Source organism: Gymnodraco acuticeps, unplaced genomic scaffold, assembly GCF_902827175.1.
Source record: "Gymnodraco acuticeps unplaced genomic scaffold, fGymAcu1.1, whole genome shotgun sequence".
Classification (NCBI taxonomy): Eukaryota; Metazoa; Chordata; class Actinopteri; order Perciformes; family Bathydraconidae; genus Gymnodraco; species Gymnodraco acuticeps.
The window spans coordinates 1,597,265-1,617,779 of NW_022990224.1; the positions used below are offsets into that span (position 1 = coordinate 1,597,265).

Sequence of the window (20,515 nt, forward strand, 5' to 3'; positions counted from 1 at the left end):
AAAAGCAGGTTAGGAAACAAAGTAAGCCGATATAGAGAGAGGAGAGGTTGGTTGGGGTCATGGTTGCATCATGTTGTCTCTCTGGCTCACCTTCCCTTCCCCCTTGTCAGTTGTCTCCCCCTGTCTTCACACCTTGCTAACATAAAGGAAAGAGGAAATATGGTACTAACATGGGAAAACATGCACGCCTTGGCTGGAAAATGAACAAGTGTAAATCTTAAGTCTATAATAACAGCTGTCACTTGACTTATTTCAAGTCCCCCGCCCCCCCAGAGTTCTCCGCAGAGAATCCCTTCCTACTGTTTAGCTTAAAGGCTCTCCAACGCCTCACGCCTCCAGGTCGAGTTATTATTGTAGACATGAAAAAAGTGCGTTAAGACTTATTGAAAAGTCCACCACGGTGGTCCATGTTGCGCAACAGGTGACTCCAGATTGATCAGATTTTGGGATGGCAGTCAGTTTTAGGTTTGCTATTGGAGAACACTCATCAGAGACCAACAGGTTGAAGCCAAAGTGAACTCCGAACTCAGAGCCATGAGAAAGACACCGCAACATGAAAGGTGAAGCCTTTTGGAAACGGCCGTGTTAAAATGAAAGAGCGGAGGCCTTTTTAAATCAGTCCTCTGCCTTCTCATTCCTGCAGTGATGTATGGCTTGAGTTCAGAAATGAGGTGCTCTGTGCAACAGCTTCCTGGCAATTACAGGGCTCTCACTTCCAAACCAGCACGCTGAGGAGCTCAGAGCAGATGCTGCTGTCCTTACATACTATTCCTTCTGCTGGAGTTAGCATGCTGCTGACTTCTCCCTGTTGATGTGTGGATGAGTCCGTTCAACTTTACTTAGTTAGTGTGTGTGTGTGATGTGAAGGAGACAAAGGTGTTGTGTGTGTTTCCCTGTTTGCATTCTATGTGTATCTATATACAGTATGTGCATGTAAGCACATATGCACATGTCCTGGTTGGAGTTGGTGAGTCAGCGTGTGTCTCTGTGAAATTCCTAATTTGAAACACATGCTAGTCACAGCTGGACAGGTTTCTCTGAAGACCTTCAAATGTCTCACCACATTCCCAATTGAGTGCACATTTTGACAATCTTTCTCGCAGAGGTTGCCCCGGTGTCTTTAATGCTTGTTTGAGCTTTGCCTTTCACCTCAGCGTTTTTCAAGGGTGTGCACTTTGGAAAGAGAGGCTAATTGGAATTGAGCGTGGCCCCCAGATGCCTCCAGACTCTGAGCAATCACTCTCACACTTAACACACATTCACACACCTACCCAAACACACACACACAGTCATGTGCATGCTCACAGTCTTGAACACACACACACACACATACATCATCTCACACAGATGTTTCTTCCTTCCACTCCCCCCCCCTTTCCTTCTTTCTTCTTTTCACCCACATCACCTTTTCAAGCCAAACAAAACGGTTGTAAACACAGGGTGCCAGTGGGGGGAGTGGAATGCCTCAGAGGCTTACACAGGCTTTGGTCCTCTGTGACAGACAGTCCTCCCTGTGTTTGACAGGTCCTCGGGTCCTGCCGCCTGGCTGCACTGTGGTGGTCCCTGCATGTCCCTTGCAATTTCCCATAAGGGGATAAGGGGGATGGGTGGCTGTGGAGAGTGGCTGTGGCTGTGTGGCTGTGGATGCCCAGGTCCTGTTTGACAGAGAGGTGGGGGGGGGGGGGGGGGGGGGATGTTAGAGCTATAAAGGGAGGAAACTCTTTGTTGTGTCAAAGAAAAATCTTAAAATGTGTTTATCTGGTTTCTCCACCATGAACTTAGATAATTTGCTCTTTTGTCTTAAGGGGGTTGCTAACTAATAAGGACCAGCACCTGTTTGCCCTTTTCGTGGTGTGGAAGCCATTTCCTCTCATCCAGATGTTTTATCACATCTCTTCTAGTGGTTTGTATTTGAATGGTTGTCTTAATCTCTTGTTTGTGCTCCAACAAACGTATCAGTTTGCATTTAGGAGCCGGACAGGAAGAAAACTCAAACCAGGTCTGCATTATGGAAATGTTTGTGGCTTGTTTATTCCATATCCTGCAGCTGTTAACACCTGTCTGTCATTGTGAAATACTTTACACTCCATCATTAGACCCATAAGTGTGTAAAACACACTTATGTGTGTAAAACAGTGTGTAAAACACACTTATGCAAGGGAATAAGAGGAAACGGTGCCAAATTCTCAGTATGTTTACGTGTGTTTATGTGCATGACGTTGCACTTTTGCAGGTGTTCCCCTAAAGTAATGGCTGCAAGTTGTGAATTTGTGGTAAACCTTTAACTTGTCCGATCACCTATTGTCCAGGAGATGACTTTGATTGATATCCTCCCTGTTGTTTTAGCGTAATTATGAAAATGCACTGAAGCGGATCTCACATGGTTCTGTTCTCACGTCTTTTTTTATCTTGAGTAAGGGATTGGATGTCTTGTAGTGGAATGATTGTGGGGCAGGTGGAACTTATAGTAGTTGCATTTGTTCCATTTGTAAATACCTTGCAATGGAAGCAGCAACTTGTGCAGCAACCACTCTCAAACTCTGAGAGGAAACAGTGGAGACGGACACACTGAGGTGTCAACAAACAGCATCCTCCTTTCCAGGTTATAGGTTCAAATCTGTGTCTCTGAAGACAGCTGAGCAGCAGAAGTGAATTTCTGAAGCCAAGCCAGTAATGAACTTGGCTCCTCTTGTTATCACAACTCTAGAGTTTCCTTATCGCGGTGCCACTGCTCCCCATGCCTGTGTGCCCGGACGGCGGGCTGCGTACCCAGACAGACGCCGTCCTGTCCTGCATTCTTTCAGTGAACAGGACCCTTCGATATCTAAGTCACTGAGAAGGGATTTGGTTTCACACAAAGGGAAATGGGCCTGCTGTGTTTTGCTTATGAAAGCAATTTCTAGCACGTCTTGGCACCGGTTGGTTAGTGGGTACGCACTGTTTGATACCAGGCGGCTTATTTTTTATGTCAAAGTGGATCTACTATTAAAGATATTAGGTCATTTTATATTTACAAACCAAGTGATTTGGAAAAAGGTTATCCACATTTAATTCTCACCAAAGCAAAGGGTTTAGATTGTTAAACATTACGTATAAACTCAATTTGTGTTGGATGTCTAAAATCATTTCAAAGAGTAGAATTGTTTTTATGTCTTTATTGAACCATGCCAATGCTTAAAATACTTTAATCTCAATAAGAGAAGACACCATATATGCTAGATTTGAGCTAATAGACACATTCACAGAGAGCTAATTTGAAAAGCAGTGTGATTTTGTGCAAAGAAAGGGGCTATGACACAGTTCTGTTTTACACATTTGACCCCCTGTGAGTCTCAACCTGCCTTTGTTTGCATTACATTGAAACTCACTATAGACTTCCATCTTGTGTTGATAGAGTACATTTTTCATATCTTGTTTGATAAGAACATATCGTTTTGGAACCAGTCCAACAATTGTGATATGAACAGAGCAGGAACTTTTGGCTTAGCTCCCCATAAAAAGAAGACCCCACATCCCAAAAATAGATTATACATTTGTTTGACATCCAGAAAGTATTGTGGCACATACTGTACATTTCAGTTTCTGGTTTCTCTCATTGACACCCTCTGTCTCTTACTGTCTTCCACTCTATTTTTGTCTCTATCCGTGCCACTCCCTCCCTCTCCCATTTCTCTTTGGACAGCTGGAGGAGTTGGACGCGTGCCTTGAGTGTAAACAAAAGCTGAATTAGGATTTCTTTCAAAAATATAGCTTGAGATCTAAACGGAGGATTAAGAAGGCAAAGAGGAACACCACTCCCAGCTCTGCATTAATTATGTGGTGTGTGTTTGTCTTCAAGTCTGAGTTACATGTTTCTTTTGTGTGTCTTTTCTCGTGCAGTACTGCAGACACGGGATGTGTGTGAACAAGGAGTTGGACCTGCAGCCAGTCCATGGGGAGTGGGGTCTTTGGGGGCCCTACAGTGTTTGCTCCAGGTCCTGTGGTGGAGGAACCCGGAGCAACACCAGAGACTGCAACAAGCCTGAGTAAGATCCAATCAGATCCATTACAGACATGTAAATATGTGTCAGACTCCTGTAAGAGAAGGAAAACGCCTGAATAAGAAGCTGTAAACAAGCTTAAGTCAAACTTACTGCCAGATTCAGTTAGCCTGAACCTGATTTAAAGCAACACTCAGTTTGCTTTCTTAGTGTGAATTTAAATGTAAACGGTTGGTTTGAAGTCATAAAGCACCAGTCAAACAAGAGCACACATGATTTTTAAATTGAAATCAAGTACTGTTTATTTTCTTACTCTAGGCCCAGAAATGGCGGGAAGTTCTGTGTGGGTCGCAGGATGAAGTTCCGCTCTTGCAACACTGAGCCATGTCCGAGAGGTCAGAAAGATTTCCGCGAAGAGCAGTGCTCTCTTTTTGACGGCAAGCACTTCAACATCAACGGTCTACCTCCAACCGTCCGCTGGATCCCCAAGTACAGTGGCAGTGAGTATACCAATGTATTCCTAAAGTGTGCAATCTGAATGTTCTTGGAGTAACTCAATCATAGATAGATACTATTTACATCCAACTATACAATGTAATTTGAAGGTAATGAGTCAGATTGATGCATTTAACTAACAAGCTGCACACCAAACTGTTTGTTGGAGAGCCCAATTGTAGTTTCTATAGCTACACCATCATATCATTTCAATACAAGAGGGGAAATTATAAAATAGGTGCATATGTACACATCTGCGTGTGTTTTTTCTTTTTATATTTTGCTTACGCAGAGCTGCGTATGGTAAACCTTGAGTTGACACTTAACAACAGCAACATTAAAGCAACACACAGCCCTTCCATATGAAGCTCCTGGCAGCTCTCCCTGATGCAGCCGTATCTCATTCCTTCCAGAGATGGCCTGCCCAGCTACATGAGATTATCATCTGGCGAAGACCACCATGTCTAAGTTACTGCGAGTGATTCATTCATTTAATTGATTCTATACAAGCAAACAGGCCAGGCCCCGGAGCCAGTGCACTGTCAGATACAAAGTGATTGCTCCAAACAATAGATCACATTTTGGCAATTCTTGCAACAGCCCCCTGACCATTGCAACTAATAGTGAGAAGATCAAAAATATCTTTTGTTTTGTTTCATCGGCACATGCAAGTCATCGCTAGGCGTTTCATCTTTCAGGTTTTTATTAATCTCATTAACTTAATGAGCTATAGACCAACATTTTCCATAGTTTGTTTTCTTACTCCATACAGTACTAATGAAGGATCGCTGTAAGCTCTTCTGCCGGGTTGCTGGGACTACAGCGTATTATCAGCTGAAGGACCGCGTCACCGACGGCACGCCGTGTGGGCCAGACACTTACGACATCTGTGTTCAAGGCCTCTGCAGGGTATGGTGACCTCATGCACACACACACCAACACAAGCTTCCACATAAACGTCAGCTTACCTTACCAAATGTTCGTACCAACTTGATATGTAGTAGGGTCGGTTTGACATTTTTGGCTGTTATTGAGGAAGACAAACCTAACACTCTCAGCTCATTCATGCTTTTAGAGGATTTGTTTTGTAATATTGCAAATTATAAAAAATGTAGTGCAGTATCACAATCACAAACACCTGCTTTTGCCAAATCCATGGTGTCCATATGAAACACTGCTCACACATGTGTAATTCAAAACATTCAAACGAATCAGTATGTTACATTACATCACTGTACATCCTACGTGTTTACCTTCTCTTCATCCGTGCCACTTCAGCAAGCCGGCTGCGACCACGTTCTCAACTCGAAAGCCAGGAATGATAAGTGCGGAGTGTGTGGCGGAGACAACTCCTCGTGTAAAACCTTGGCAGGGACCTTCAACGATGCTCAGTATGGTGAGTCCAGCTGCTCCAATTACATGTACAGTACACTAATAGCTATATGACTACAAAAAAAGGTGTTGCTATTGAACATACTGGGTGTCAGCAGCTTCTGCAGATGAATTATGATATGTCTGATATGCAGTAAACATAGAGGGGCTAAGAAAGACTTCAGTCCCATGGGGCTGCACTGCTGACACGCTAGATGCAGGTATTTGGGGCTGATGTCATGCCTGGTTATGGTTAAGCTTGATTTTCAGAAACAATAAGTGTTTCAGCCAAGCTTAGAAAAATGCAACTTCCCTGTTTCTTTCGAAACTGATTAAAACAGTAATCATACTCTTGTCTGATTTTCGATAGCAAACACAAACCTTACTTCACTCCTTTGAACTGTCCTTCTTAATACGGCGCTGCATTGTAAGCCAACTTCTGATTGCTTCCAATCCGTTTTATGTCTGGGCATCAGAGCAGCAGAAGCATTAGCATAAAAGCTCTGGATGTGGCCCGCATCATGTTTACTCCGCATTAGTTTGGAACGTTAACGTCTCCATCCATCTGCTTTCTTTCTGTTGGCTGCTGGGGGTACAGGGTTTGAGGACTGTATTGAACCAAACCGGTCTCTGAGCTTGGCCCTGGACATTTGGCAAGATATTATTAAAGAGAACAGGAGTGGGAGTGCAGCCCAGGCAGGATATCCCTCTGCTCCTGTGTCCAGGCCTGTCTTTCTGTCTTTTGTCCTCCTGACAAGACAAATTAAGATTCCAAGTAAAATCTGAATGTGTTTTTGTCCTTTGATGAAATTCCAAGTAATTATAGTCACATCTTTATAAGCAAATTGCAAGTCAATATGTTGAATGAGGTTGTTTTGTATCAGCTAATGGTGTTTTTAAGGTCATTTGTATGTGTTTTATTCCTTATAATTACATTCTGCAGCTGTGCAAGGACCGTCTGTTGAAGTCCTGATTATTATTTTTATTTTTGGTGGGTCTCTTTCTATGTAGGTGAAAACTTGAAGCTGTGGGTCTACGAGGGGAATCAATACAGGCATACCATTTGTTTTTTATTTCTTTACTTAAAGCAATGAGAGCTTTATGGAAAATCAAACTAGGAGGTTAAATAGTTCCTGTGTTACAATGGAATCATAATCCAATCACAGTAATAAAAATAAGCAGATGTTTGTCTTCAACTCAGTCAGTATCGTCTCACAACATTAGGGTGAGCCTGTGACGCCTTTTTTCATCTGCAGGCTATTAATACATCATCTTCTTTCTGCTACTGGCAGGGGGAAGCATGTTTGAGGTAAACCTCAGCGTTCCCAAACCTCAGCATGGTTTTGTTGTTTCCCCGTGGTGTGTATACTGTTCATCCCTTGGTCACTCTGCGGTGGCGGAGGATTGTGTGTGTGGTCAGTTGCTAAGCGAGGGGATCCCTGAGGTCTCTGGTGGCTTTTGGATAGCATTTTTCAACAGAGGGGGGCCGTGTTGGCGGTTTCAGAGTTCATACATCTCTGTCTTTTTCGTGCTTATTCTGTCCCCAGTGTTTAAGGAGGAGATTCAACATCTCACACAACAGTAGATTATATATACATGAGGTTTTTGTGTTGTGGTCAAATGGTTTCTTTGTGAAGTAATGCATAGTAGTAGAAGTAGAAGCTTCCTGTGCAGTGTGGTCTCACAAGTTTTCCAGTCCTGGTTGACATGGATTGTGATGACGATAGTGTGTCTGCATGTGAGTGTATGTGTGTGTAAAGATTAACATGACTGATGAGAGGAAGATATGTAAACCAAGTGCTGCCCCCGAGTGGCTCAAGGTGTCAGGCTAACCATCAGATCAAACCAACCCACACCTTTACTGCCATTACATTCAGACACATGTTGGTTCAAATTCTCAAGCTAAACCCTCATTATTAATGAAATTAGTGAATATTAACATTAACCCATTATTACCACAGTGTTAATGTATTTGAACCTCCAATGATGTTACTGGACTAATCAAGTTGTAAAAAAAAGGAGAAAGTTGTTGTGGAGCCAAACAGCTGTTCACCGCAACGTTTACACCACGGATAAAGCCTTCTACCCCTGCCAACCTTAATATGTTGCTATAAAATAATATGTTTGTTCTCAAGTGATTTAATAGCAGGTAAACAAGGAACCTTGTTGAGTTGTGTCTCATCTGTAACAACTACTCTCACAGGTAGAACTGGTATCCTTAGTAAATTATTTGATATTTTTACTGATATAACTATCAATACCTAAAACTCCAAAATGTTACTTATTTTGTTTTCAACATATAACCTGCATTTACTTTGAACATACATACAGTACTTACCTTTTGTATATGTAATAAAGGAAGCTAAACTTATATTAAGAAAACAATCTATAAACTGTATAGAAACTTTGCCTGGAAATCTACTTAAATAAACTAAAATAGGCAAATTGACAATTTAAATCAACAACTGGATGATCAGAGAGTAATTAGGGTAGAAATCAAAGCAAGCACTCAATGTCAGCTAATAGTTTCCTATACTTGCTGCTATGGATACGTTTTGATCGGTAAAACAATATTTAGCTTGCATACTTCTCATGGGAAGCTACAGATTCTTCTCCCCTCTAATTACCTCCATTCTCTTTATATTTTGTTTATTTAATTCTGTGCCCCCTGTTCTGTTTCCATCCTCACGTTTTCTTTTGTGGCCTCATGGCTTTCACATGCTCTCCCCCTCTCATCTCACTCGTTTTGTATGTTAGTTTATCATGGGACAACAGGCCTGGTGTAGTAATTACAGGCCGAAGGTAGGTCCAGGGAATAATTACATATCATTTCACGGTCAGTCCCTCTGAGACTTAAACAAGGCCTCCTGCAGGTTATTTGAGAGGAGTAGACCTTTTTTTTGGTATTTTTCCAAGTGTGACATTTAAATCCCCAGTGGTTGGATCCGGACTTCCCTGACTGTGAAGCATAGTGAAGCTATTATAAGTATCAAGGTGGGACCACTCACTGTTGTTATTGTGGCCACTTTGGTCCCTTTTGAGACTAACTTTCCGTGTCTCTCTCTGTCTGTCTTTCGTTTGACTATCCTTCTTCAGGTTACAACACAGTGGTGCGGATCCCAGCCGGAGCCACCAACATTGATATCAAACAGGTCAGCTACTCTGGAAAGCCAGAGGATGACAACTACCTCGGTGAGTGTGATGTGTGTCAGCGCAATGATGTGGTTTTAAAGCAACACTGTATCCCATTGCAGGGTTTTCATGGGAGAATCAATCCAAAATAGAAGCAGTCCAGACAAATCAGATGTATACATTACACCCCTTTCAGTTCTCATCTCATAGGTCAATGCCATTATCTCCTAACATGACCATAAACCACCCAGACTTTGGTGACCCTGAGCTGTAGTGGCAGGCATTTAGTGAAGTAGGGCAAGGGGACATGGGGCAAACTGTTGTCAAACTGTTTTCAAACTCTTTTCATAAAGGAAAGGAAACTGTCATTTGTACTGAGTATATATGGAGGACACGCGGTGGGGCGTTGTTCCATCTGGTCATGGCAAAGAGGGTTGGTTGGGAAAGCAAATGGAGTGTCAGCCCCGGAGAAAGATAAATGAGGCAGCAATAGGTGCTAATTAGTGGCATGTGTAGCCCAGGCCGCATGAAAGTGGATATAGGGGTATAGGGTTAGATGGACCCACCAGGATCGCTGTGTGTGTGTGTGTGTGTGTGTATGTGTGTGTGTGTGTGTGTGTGTGTGTGTGTGTGTGTGTGTGTGTGTGTGTGTGTGTGTGTGTGTGTGTGTGTGTGTGTGTGTGTGTGTGTGTGTGTGTGTGTGTGTGTGTGTGTGTGCTTGTACGTGTGAGAGAGAGCCAGACAGAGGTAAAAAAAAAACGGAGAAAAAGAGTTTTGCCTATGTTGTAAGGGCGGGCGCCCATTTTCAGATGGTTCAAGTCAGGTTCAAGATGTTTTAAGTCAAATTGCTAGGAAACACATCAGGCAGGGTCTCGCTGCCATGCTGCTGTGAAAAGCTTGACTCCCGCTGTTCCTGAGTGCCACAACCACACACTGAGCCTCTGCTGTCAGCAATAAACGTGGTTTGTATTTGCAACACCCTGTCAATTTGACAACTACAGCTGGTACATACAGTATGTAGACTTTTTTGGAGAAATCACCTCCCTGATGACCAGCAAAAAGTACACTTTGAAGTCATGGCTCTTTGAAGCTCTCTCTTGTTGGATTTTGACACTTTGGACACCTTAAGAAAAAAGTTCACATGTTATATCTGCCTTTACTTGGTTTCATTTATTTATTTTTAATCTCTATATCGTCCTATGTTGTGTCTCATTTGTCTTTTATGGGGAAGCACTTTTTGAAGTATGTTCTTAAAGGTGCTGTGATTCAATTTGACTACTTACAATGCAATGGTGCAAAAAGTCTCCGCACACTTTGGGCCCATTACAAGAATTTGATAACTAAGCCAAGTATTAGCTTACTAGAATGTTATCTTGGAAATGAAACAACATGTAAAAAGTTTTGAGTATTATAAAAGTTCTCAAAGCTCATGTTGGCTTAACACCTTAAACTAGAATAAACTTATCTTGTAATGTGCTGCAATGTTAATTCAACTTATTTTTGGCCACTTCCCAAGCGTTAAGGGGTTACATTTTCCTTGAAAGTAAGCCTCCAAGAAGCAGCTCCTTGGTGGAGCTGTGTGCCTGCACGTTTTCTAATGCATTGTTTATTGTTTCCATTTCTGCAAAACGTCAATGATGACAACCAGAGTCTGTAGATCATTGTTTGAACCCCACAGACCCACATCATCTTTGGGTTAAGGATATCTTAGTAGTATTAACTGCCATCCAATAATCTGTAGACTTACATGTAAACAAAGTAGCGCTGAGGGACTTAATCACATACATTGTTTCGGCATGGCTGTCAGATTGTAATTATAGCATGTCTTCTGGAACCATAGTGTTCAAGGCAGGGAGAGGTGGTCGGTGTACACTCTGGGTTTATGTGCTAGTTTGCTCAGGGAGTGTTTATCCATGGGTTCCTGTGTGTTATTTGTGTGTGTGTTTATGTACTTTTTTGTATTTGCAGTCAGTGGAGATCCTTTGTTTCCATTCCAATGTCATTAAGAAGAGTCATGCAGTCTAACTCCAAATAACTGCAATTTGGTGTCACCAGTGTTTCAACATACCTCCCCTACAACCATGGCTTTGCAAAACAATAGGTTGGCAACTGACATAACAAACAGAGAATGTTTACTTAACATATAGCCTGGAAGGATAAATGCCACATCTTATAAACAAGACCTTAAAGGTGGGGTAGGTAAGTTTGAGAAACCGGCTCGAGATACACTTTTTGTTATATTCCATGGAATGCTCTTAACATCCCGATAGCAATGAATATCTTAAATGCTTTGACAAAAAATCCATAAAAAAATGTCATCTGTGGAAGCCGTAGTACTGTAAAAAGCACGACCAATCATCTGAGCCGGCCCGGCTAAAATAACTGGATGGCCTACCTGCCTGTCAGCCTTCCATCTGTGCACAAATTTATCTCGTGCCCTCATTGGTTATGTGCGCGTTCGTGTGTGTTGGAGGAGGGGCTCTGTAAGGAAGTGGCAGATTATCTCCGGCTGTGTATTTTCAAATTCTACCGCACTCGAGCTGGTTTCTCCAAAATTACCTACCTGCAAGGGCCATACTCATTATAGGAAACCAAACATTCCTAAATTTATGCAGATTTGTTTCACATATGGAGTTTTGTGTTTTTTCATGGTTTGTGTCCATTTCTTTTTCCAGCGTTATCTGACGGCCAGTCCAACTCACTCCTGAATGGGAACTTTGTGGTGGCCATGTTTAAAAGGGAAATCAACTTCAAGGGAAGCGTCATCGACTACAGCGGCTCGGACACAAAAGTGGAGCGCATCAACTGCACTGACCGCATCGATGAGGAGCTCGTTCTGCAGGTACTAGGAGAAGGCTTGCCTTGTTTTTAACTCTGTTATGATGGACATTCCCACTCTAGTTACACTGTATATTCCCCAGTTGTTCCCTCTTACTACAGTTTGCTGTCTTCCCTCCTACCAGAGATAGATCTCTGTCTAAAAGGGTGATATCTCTGTGTGGACTTAGACAAAATAAGTAAAGTACTGTTAAGTCTTTTGACCTTTCCCACCATTTTTTCCCACAGGTCTTGTGTGTGGGAAACCTCTACAACCCAGATGTCCGTTACTCCTTCAACATACCCATCGAGGAACACAAGGAGCAGTTTGTGTGGGACCCCTCGGGCTCCTGGCTCGAGTGCAACCGCATCTGTCAGGGTAAACTCGGCTTCCAAGTCTCCACACATGAAGAATATGATAATTTCTCTTTGACTTCAGTGGATCCTAAAAAGCTTTACTAATTGAAAACAATATCTGGAAGCTGTCGTGCGGTTATGAAACACATCAGAACATTATTATGTGCTTTTAGGCCCATGGTTATTATCACAAAATGTTCTTGAGAGTTTACTGTTAAAAAACCTTGTGTTCAAACTGACACTACAATTTCACAGCTAAGCTTGATATTAACTCTACAAATTAGAAATCTCGAACAAGTATAACATTTATATGAACCATTATGCGTCATTCGGCAAAATTGTTAATTCCATGGAGATGGATCCAAGTCTCAGGGAACATTTAGACTAGCATTTCTCTTCTATTACCTACACTCAACTCTGGAAAACGTAACTTACTGATACTTTCCATCAAATCAAATCAAGTTTTATTTATATAGCACATTTATAAACGATTTTTGGTCGAGCCAAAGTGCTGTACATATAATAAAAATAGCCTACAGTAGAGACACTTTACAGCAAATACAACAGCACAGATTGTTCAGAATATCAGTATGAGAAAAACGACACCCTCTGTCCTTAGACCCTCACATCGTACAAGGAAAAACTTCCGGAGAAAAACCCACAGTTTAAAAGGGAAAAATGGGAGAAACCTCAGGGAGAGCAACAGAGGAGGGATCCCTCTCCCAGGACGGACAGACGTGCAATAGATGCCGTGTGTAAATCGGAGAGATAATACATTTTACAGCATATAGACCGAATGTTAGGAAATGCATGTGTCTGTAATAAGACGATGAATCCACGAGGATGTCAGCTACAATCCTGTGGAAGCCATCAGGGAAGCAGCATGACGAGACCCAAGGCAGGACCGCAGAGACAGGTTCAGCCACGACCCGAAGTCCACGACTTAATCCAGAACTCAGGATAGAGGATCCAAGACACAGGACTACAGCAAGAGGATCAGCCTCGACTCCGGATCCCGGCGTAGATATAGATACAAAACAAGAAAAAAGATTTGGCTGGGTTAATCGGAACAAGAGAATACACAGACACAGACAGAGAGGGAAAAGGTCATTGGATAAAATGTATTCTTGATAACCCTCTAGAAAGGTCTCATGAACTTCCCCACTCAACCTATCACGACCCGAGCAGTTCTATTAGATATAGGATAAGAAACAACAACCTATCTCTTCGTCAGATGCACTCCCCCGCTTATCTAAGCGACTCCCATCCATAAATTCCCCTCTTGGCAACCCCAATGTGACCCCGGCCAATCCCATTGCTCGACACCTTCCCCTTCGCCTGGCCCTTAACCTGATTAAGCCAGTCGGGCCCCCAGCGAGTCAGAGGGCTGATAATGGTTCAGTAAAGAGGTGTATTTGTGGTGTTATTAGACCAACATGGACCCCTAAGGCTATATGATGAAGGACTGAATGCTAGAAAGCTGGTCAGGCTTGGTGAAGAAATGTGATATTTTGGCTAGCATACTGTCTGCCAGATGTTATCTAATGCAAACCCTGCTTTTCTCTATGTGTGTGTGCAGGCCAGCGAAGACGTAAAGCGGTATGCGTGCGTAAGAGTGATCACCTCGAGGTTTCAGACCAACGCTGTGAAGATTTACCTCGACCTGTTGCTGTTGCTGAGCCCTGCAACACTGACTGTGAAGTCAGGTATGGATTAATGCACAAAGACACACACAAAACAAATGACTACTGTACATAACACAGAGCTAAACCTTTATCTACACCTCCTCTCACACAGGTGGCATGTCGCTGGAAAGAGCGAATGTTCTGCAAAATGTGGCCCAGGTTACCGCAGCCTGGACGTTCAGTGTATGAAATACGTCCTGATGAAGAGACAGAGTGAGAGGATGGAGGCCAGCGCCTGTGGAGACACCGCCAAACCTCAGACCAGAGAGCCCTGCCATGGGGACTGTCTGCTGAAGAGCTGGCAGTACAGCGCCTGGTCACAGGTATGGCACAATTGTATTTTATATGCTGGCCTGGACTCACTGAATATCATTTGAAAGGTAACCAAAGTGGAAACGTAGTCCAACTGGGGGTAAACGTTGCATTTATTTATGTATTTCTTATGTATGATAATGTATCATATGTGCCTTTATGTTTGTTTTAATGCATATGAAAATGGAGGAATCCCATTCATCTTGGTTTAATCATCAGTAGCGTTTAGCTATTATAGAGCCACATTCTGTAAATTGTTCCGCTCTGGGTCTTGAACCGGCAAACCCTATGTTCGCAAGCCAAGACCCTACGGATTGAGCTACTGCTGCCCAAAATGATATGTGATGCATATTTATGTGTTGAACTTTAACACATCATTTTTCAATCAGGACAGAACCAAATTCAAACGTTTTTGAAGACGATTTCTTATTTTCATCTCAGTGTTAACAACATTTCATGAACAGGTATGCACACATGATTAAGTGGGCCTTACATGTTTTTTCTTGCCAACAGTGCTCTAAGACATGTGGTCGTGGGAGCCGCAGCAGAGAGTCTTACTGCATGAACAACCTGGGCAGGAGGCTGGCAGACCGGGACTGTAATGAATACCAGAGGGTGGTCACTGAAACCTGCAGCGACCAGCCGTGTCCGAAGTGGACTGTTAGCGAGTGGAGTGAGGTAGGAACCGCTCGCCCACATGCAGCCACACAACCTCACTTACAAAAGCAGCAACAAAGTTTGACCTCTTCCTGATGTATCCCTAGAAGGGGACTGAAAAGCATAAATCTACAAACTTTGAAACATCTACAGTAAGAAAACTAGCCTTCAGCAGAGCTCAGCACTAATTGAGTCCAACAGCAAAGTCAGGGGTGCATAATATGATACAGGTGGTGGACCTGATCGCTATAAAACATTACGCAGTTACTAGTTATTCTATGCAGGCAAACACAACAGCCCTGCAGTACATCCTACCTTAATGAAGCTCATATTGGAGATGTATTGATGCTTTCAGACCATGCCATACTTAACTACTAATGTAACCTTCTGATCATTTTGATTTATAGTTGTTGCTTATTAGGGTGTTTCTGGTATCCCCACTGGTATAAACAACTAGGATAGAAATGGGGGTAGGCTATCAACAATTTTACTCATGATTTTTTTACGTCTACATGGATTAACTCATTCTAACTAATTACTTATCATATGTACCCATGTTCCTCCCCCAGTGCCTGGTGACTTGTGGGAAGGGGATGAGACACAGACAAGTGTCCTGCACCTCGGGGACTGGGGACGAGAAGATGAGCGAGCACTTCTGCGACCCCTCCAGCAAACCCCCTGCTGTGGGGAGCTGCGAGCTGCCGGAGTGTGCGTCCTGGCAGGTCGGCGTATGGGGAACGGTAAGTCTTGTAGACACACACACACACACACACACACACACACACACACGTGAGACACAGACACCGGGTGAGGTGATTTAATGCAGTGTTTGACTGAGGAAATGGGTTTCATGTGTGGCTCGCTGTCTAGGAGTTTGACTCATATCTGTTACTGTTTGTGTGAGTGTGTGTGTGTGTGTCTGTCGTCACGGAGAGAGAATGTGGTGTGTAGTATTGACGGTGTATATTTCAAGTTTTAGTGTGTGTGTGGGTAACCTGATATGCCGGCAACTTACGGAGGAGTGTGCTCTGACTCGAGCTGCCATTTCCTCCATGGTGCTTTCACTTCACCCTCATATCCTGTCAGAATAAACCTGATCCACAGTGCGCGTACACACACACACACACACACACACACACACACACACACACACACACACCTACCTTTCTATGAATTCAAATGTCTCGGATCCAAACTGTTTTTGTGTAGCTTTAGTCCTAGGTTGAGCTCAAATTGAATAAAACATCTATGAATGGGCGTGCGTCTTTGGCCATTCATGGTCTAGTTTATACATCTCGATCTAATGCCCTCCCACATGTGTTTGAATGAAGTCAGATAGTGGTATTTACAGAGCTGGAATATATCGGCTCCTTAATGCTTGTGTAATTATAATTTGCTCCTCAAATAAACCTATCCTGTGGCACTTCCTCTGCTCTCGTGTTGTACCTGAATGTGGTCGGATCGCCTCCTATGTAAGTAAGGAATTAGGTTAAGGGTCGGGTTGAAACTCGGGGTGTGTATGTGAACGTGTGTGTGTGTATGTGTGCATGCATGTCAGACTCTTACCCGGGCTCTACTGAGCTGAATCTAGACTGAGGCCCCTCTAAGATATCAACATTGACATACTTAGATAGAGTTTGAGATAACTTGCGGTTGACTGGGCTTCTCTTCTTGTACTAATATGTGTGTGTGTACATATGTGTGTGATTTTGTCTTTCAGTGTACGGTGACCTGTGGCCATGGCTACCAGATGAGAGCTGTTAGGTGTGTGTCCGGGACCTATGGTGACACGGTAGACGACAGAGAGTGCAACGCCGCGGCAAGGCCAAGAGACAGTCAGGTAACAAAAATAAGAAACGTTAGCAACTTCTCATATACTCTTCAAACAATTATGGTTGATTCCTTTTTTCTTTTCAAGAGACAGTGATTTGCTCTAAGGGTTAAGAAATACAAATCCAAACCAACGTCAGCATCTTTAGCTGCTTACAGGATTCCTCAGATTTTTTACAAAACATTATATTTGTTCAAAGTTATTTTCACCATGTGTTCAATAAGCAGGCTACTCTTTTATAGAATATGTCTCTGCTTTGGATCATTTTAAAGTAGTGGAATCAAGCTGTAAACACACCTTTTGCCCGTTCTCACTTTAGGAAACAACTTTCTTTTTAAACATCCAGTAGACACGAAGCAACATTATCCAACATATGCGCTTTAAATAAAAATGGTACTTTCCTTTGGTCTCCAGCAACTCCAAAGGGAATTAGCTGACTGCAAAGTACTCTCATGTTCACTCAGTTGTAGAGGGATGGGATGGAAAACCAAAACAATGAGATGCTAAAATACTTAGAGCCGAGCAGAGCTGTAGTGATACTTCTCAGTCAGTTCATATGATATATTGTATATTGATATTGGGTTTCCCTGTGAGGTTTAGGCTTGCCAAGCATCTGTAAATTGGTCTAAAGCTGGGAGATAAGCAGATCCAAGCACCTGCTAAGTATCCCTGGTCTTCACTCTTTGACATTGATCCTAACCTGGTTAACTTCATCAGCATCTTTGAAAGGTTCCATGTTTTGCTTTGGTTTGACCCAAAAGTCCAAATCCAGCTGGACACAGACCCTAAGGCTGCAGCAAACCTTACCTGAGTGATTTAAGTGCTCTTAGTCAGTGAGGGACACACTAAACGAGGCAGATAGTGTTGAGCTGATGACCTTCCAGTCTATTCTGTCTAGTAAGACTAGTAAGGGTCACCAGAGCATTGCATAAGATTGGTGTATCAGCTCTGTAAATTGAATTATACAATAAAGGTTTTTGTACAGCCGGAGAAATCCTGAACCTGAGTCTCTGAAATGTGTAAAGAAATATTTGTACTCCTGTAACTTCAACATAGTGATGTTTGACATACAAATATTACAAATTTGACTTAATTTGCATTTTTATTTGATTAGGATTGTGAGATGCCGGCGTGTCCGTGGGACTCTCCGGTGCAAAGCACGCCTCGCCCCGACAACTCCGCGCAGCTGCTGACTCAGTGGAGATACGGCTCCTGGACTGCGGTAAGGAAACAAATTGTGTTTATTGGGTCTATCGCAGAATATAGCCGTCTGTGGGTTTACCTTATACAGTCCAAAGAATATACACATGCATTTTTGGTTGAATGGTAAACAAATGCTTGCACTCAGCGTGTAGCTGAAATAATCTGCTGGGCTCTGGAATCTGACTAACTTCTGTCTTTTAACAAAGAATGAAAAATGAGAATACTGCTGAAAAACGTTGTATGTGTCTGTGTGACGTGTGTATGTATATGTTTCTGTGTTTAATTGAAGAAAACCACACTTCAGCAATGATGGGTCTCTTGCATGTGTGTTTGCAAATATTAAGTTGACATATTCAACTTTTATTGTATATCCCAACATTCCTTCAGATACTGTAGTACATACTGTACAGGATCATAATCCTCTTTGGCATTGTCTGTTTTACCCCCTGCTGCATGTACACACACACATATACGTGCAAACACACACAGGCTCCACTGTCTGGGCTGAGAGGCCCCTCTGTCTCTCTGATACTTCGCATTGTTACTTGTCGCAAATGAAAACCAGATTTCATCTAAACACGAGTCTACGGTTTCTAAGATTGAACCCCGTCTGTCAATCTGAAAGTCGCTGTGAGCTCACATGTCAAAGAGGCCAGCGCCAGTGTGGTCTTACACACACACATAATACACACGGCACATGCACACCTACACATGCATACATTCCCCCCCGGGCAGCAGAACTGCCATCCTCTTTAGAGAGTCACTGATATGAGAGGGATATTAACATGCCTGTTGAGCCATTTGATTGCATTAGGTATTCATCTCTTCTGAAATGTTTACTGCCATGTCCCTTTGAGATGGAAGCGATAAAGATATATTGTAAGCAAGTGAAAGTTCGTCAGGGAGTCATTTCAGGACACAAGCAACAGTTAAGAAATTCTCTGAAGCATTTATTTGTGACACTGGGTAAAGAATCCATACAATATAACTTTCATGAAAGAAAATGTAATGGATTTCTTACAACATAAATCCATGTCATGAAGTATTGTTGAATTGTAAGACCCTTTCCTCTACAAACAAGCAAACTATTACATGTAATCATCCTGAAACTCGAATGATACTTGAATTATACACAAATTAAAGTCTTCACCCTCCGATGGCACAAAAGGTCCAAAAGTATTTTTAGTGGACACAAACTTATGAATAAAATAATAAGGAATGCTGACATTTTCTTTTTGGATTTTGTTATTTCTTTATACAGTATTGTGTGATTTAAGCGGCCTTTTGGTAACATAATTATGGCTTATCAATGTCGCTTTACAGTATATACAAAATAATATGGGTAATTAATTATATTTCTACTACAGGTACTAAATACCCATACATACATGATATATATTGTATTCATAGTACATGGCACTTCAAAGCGGTCACTGTGTTACCTCATGATACATTTGAAAGTAGAATAAAGCTGAGAGAATCACTTTAAAACTACATCATACAAACATATTTTTTATTCCACACTATACAAATATTTATCTCTGCTTGTATGTGCTTGTCTCCAGTGCTCGGTGTCCTGCGGCAAGGGGAAGCGTGCGCGTTACGTCAGCTGCAGAGACGCCCAGGGAGGAGTCGCCGACGAGTCCAACTGCGCCCACCTGCCCCGGCCCCCCGAGTCCTCCGCCTGCTTCAGCCCCTGTGGCCAATGGCGTGCCGGGGAGTGGTCTGCTGTGAGTAAACTATGCAACACTGTGTCCAATCAATGCAGATGTGTTCCACTCCAGAGACTTTCACTAATCACTCCCACAATGTTCAAATCACGCTGAAACTTAATGGGCATTTGGGACCGCTGGGATCTTGGACAGTTTTCTATTGATTTGCGAATGTCAGCCTGGCAAGAGAGCCAAAACAACAGGGTTGGGATTGTTTACAGATTATTGTCATGATCTTTTAATCATGTGTTTATGTGAAATGAAGTCCTTTACATGTCAAAGCCTACAGGATAAAGTCTTAAGTTGCTTAAATTCATGTCATATTTAGTAGTTCTTTACTCCTGATGTTTCCACAGTTACAGACTTATCGGGCTAGACATTATGAATCAATACTCAAGTACTCAAATCACCTCAGTTTAGCACACAGTACTCGTAGTAATGCAGACCATCACATTTAGTATATTCTTTCATTGTGACTTCTAACTTTGTGCGATATCTACCATGCAATTTATCGGAATTCGAGGATTATTAATTATTTTATTTCATTTAAGATGAAATGACATGACTCAATTGTTTCAAATGTTCTTTGCTTGTAAAATGTAGTTTCCCCCCCCTCCCTCACCTTAGATTTGAACACCTTGCCTCCCTCTCCCCAGTGTTCAGTGTCCTGTGACGCTGGAAGAACCACAAGGCAGGTGGTCTGCTCTAACTACCACCAGCCTGTGGACCAGTCTTTCTGTGACCCCGATGAGAAACCTGCAACAGAACAAGAGTGTACCGGTGCACCTTGCCCCCCCCCCTACAACCGCCAGCGCATCAACGACCAGCCCTACGGATATCCCCAGGACCCAGGACGCCACCCCGGGCACAGCAGCTGGAACGTGCCCTCAGCCGACAACCAGTGGAGGACCGGACCCTGGGGCGCAGTATGTTCAGCATGTGATCTTTGGGGAAATAGGGCTG

The 20,515-nt window shown here is 42.8% G+C and overlaps 1 protein-coding gene across 1 annotated transcript in view; it reads left to right on the forward strand.

The window, feature by feature from the left end:
* LOC117547828 (A disintegrin and metalloproteinase with thrombospondin motifs 20) overlaps positions 1-20,515 on the forward strand; it is a 77,395-nt gene that overhangs the window by 31,431 nt on the left and 25,449 nt on the right. Inside the window, exons 12-26 of the mRNA XM_034218691.1 lie at positions 3,880-4,025; positions 4,299-4,480; positions 5,248-5,384; positions 5,754-5,871; positions 8,943-9,038; positions 11,654-11,820; positions 12,045-12,174; positions 13,732-13,858; positions 13,950-14,160; positions 14,663-14,827; positions 15,376-15,546; positions 16,527-16,646; positions 17,752-17,859; positions 19,406-19,570; positions 20,209-20,478. Of these exons, the coding sequence (XP_034074582.1) occupies positions 3,880-4,025; positions 4,299-4,480; positions 5,248-5,384; positions 5,754-5,871; positions 8,943-9,038; positions 11,654-11,820; positions 12,045-12,174; positions 13,732-13,858; positions 13,950-14,160; positions 14,663-14,827; positions 15,376-15,546; positions 16,527-16,646; positions 17,752-17,859; positions 19,406-19,570; positions 20,209-20,478 (2,313 nt within the window). The remainder of the gene's footprint in view (positions 1-3,879; positions 4,026-4,298; positions 4,481-5,247; positions 5,385-5,753; positions 5,872-8,942; positions 9,039-11,653; positions 11,821-12,044; positions 12,175-13,731; positions 13,859-13,949; positions 14,161-14,662; positions 14,828-15,375; positions 15,547-16,526; positions 16,647-17,751; positions 17,860-19,405; positions 19,571-20,208; positions 20,479-20,515) is intronic.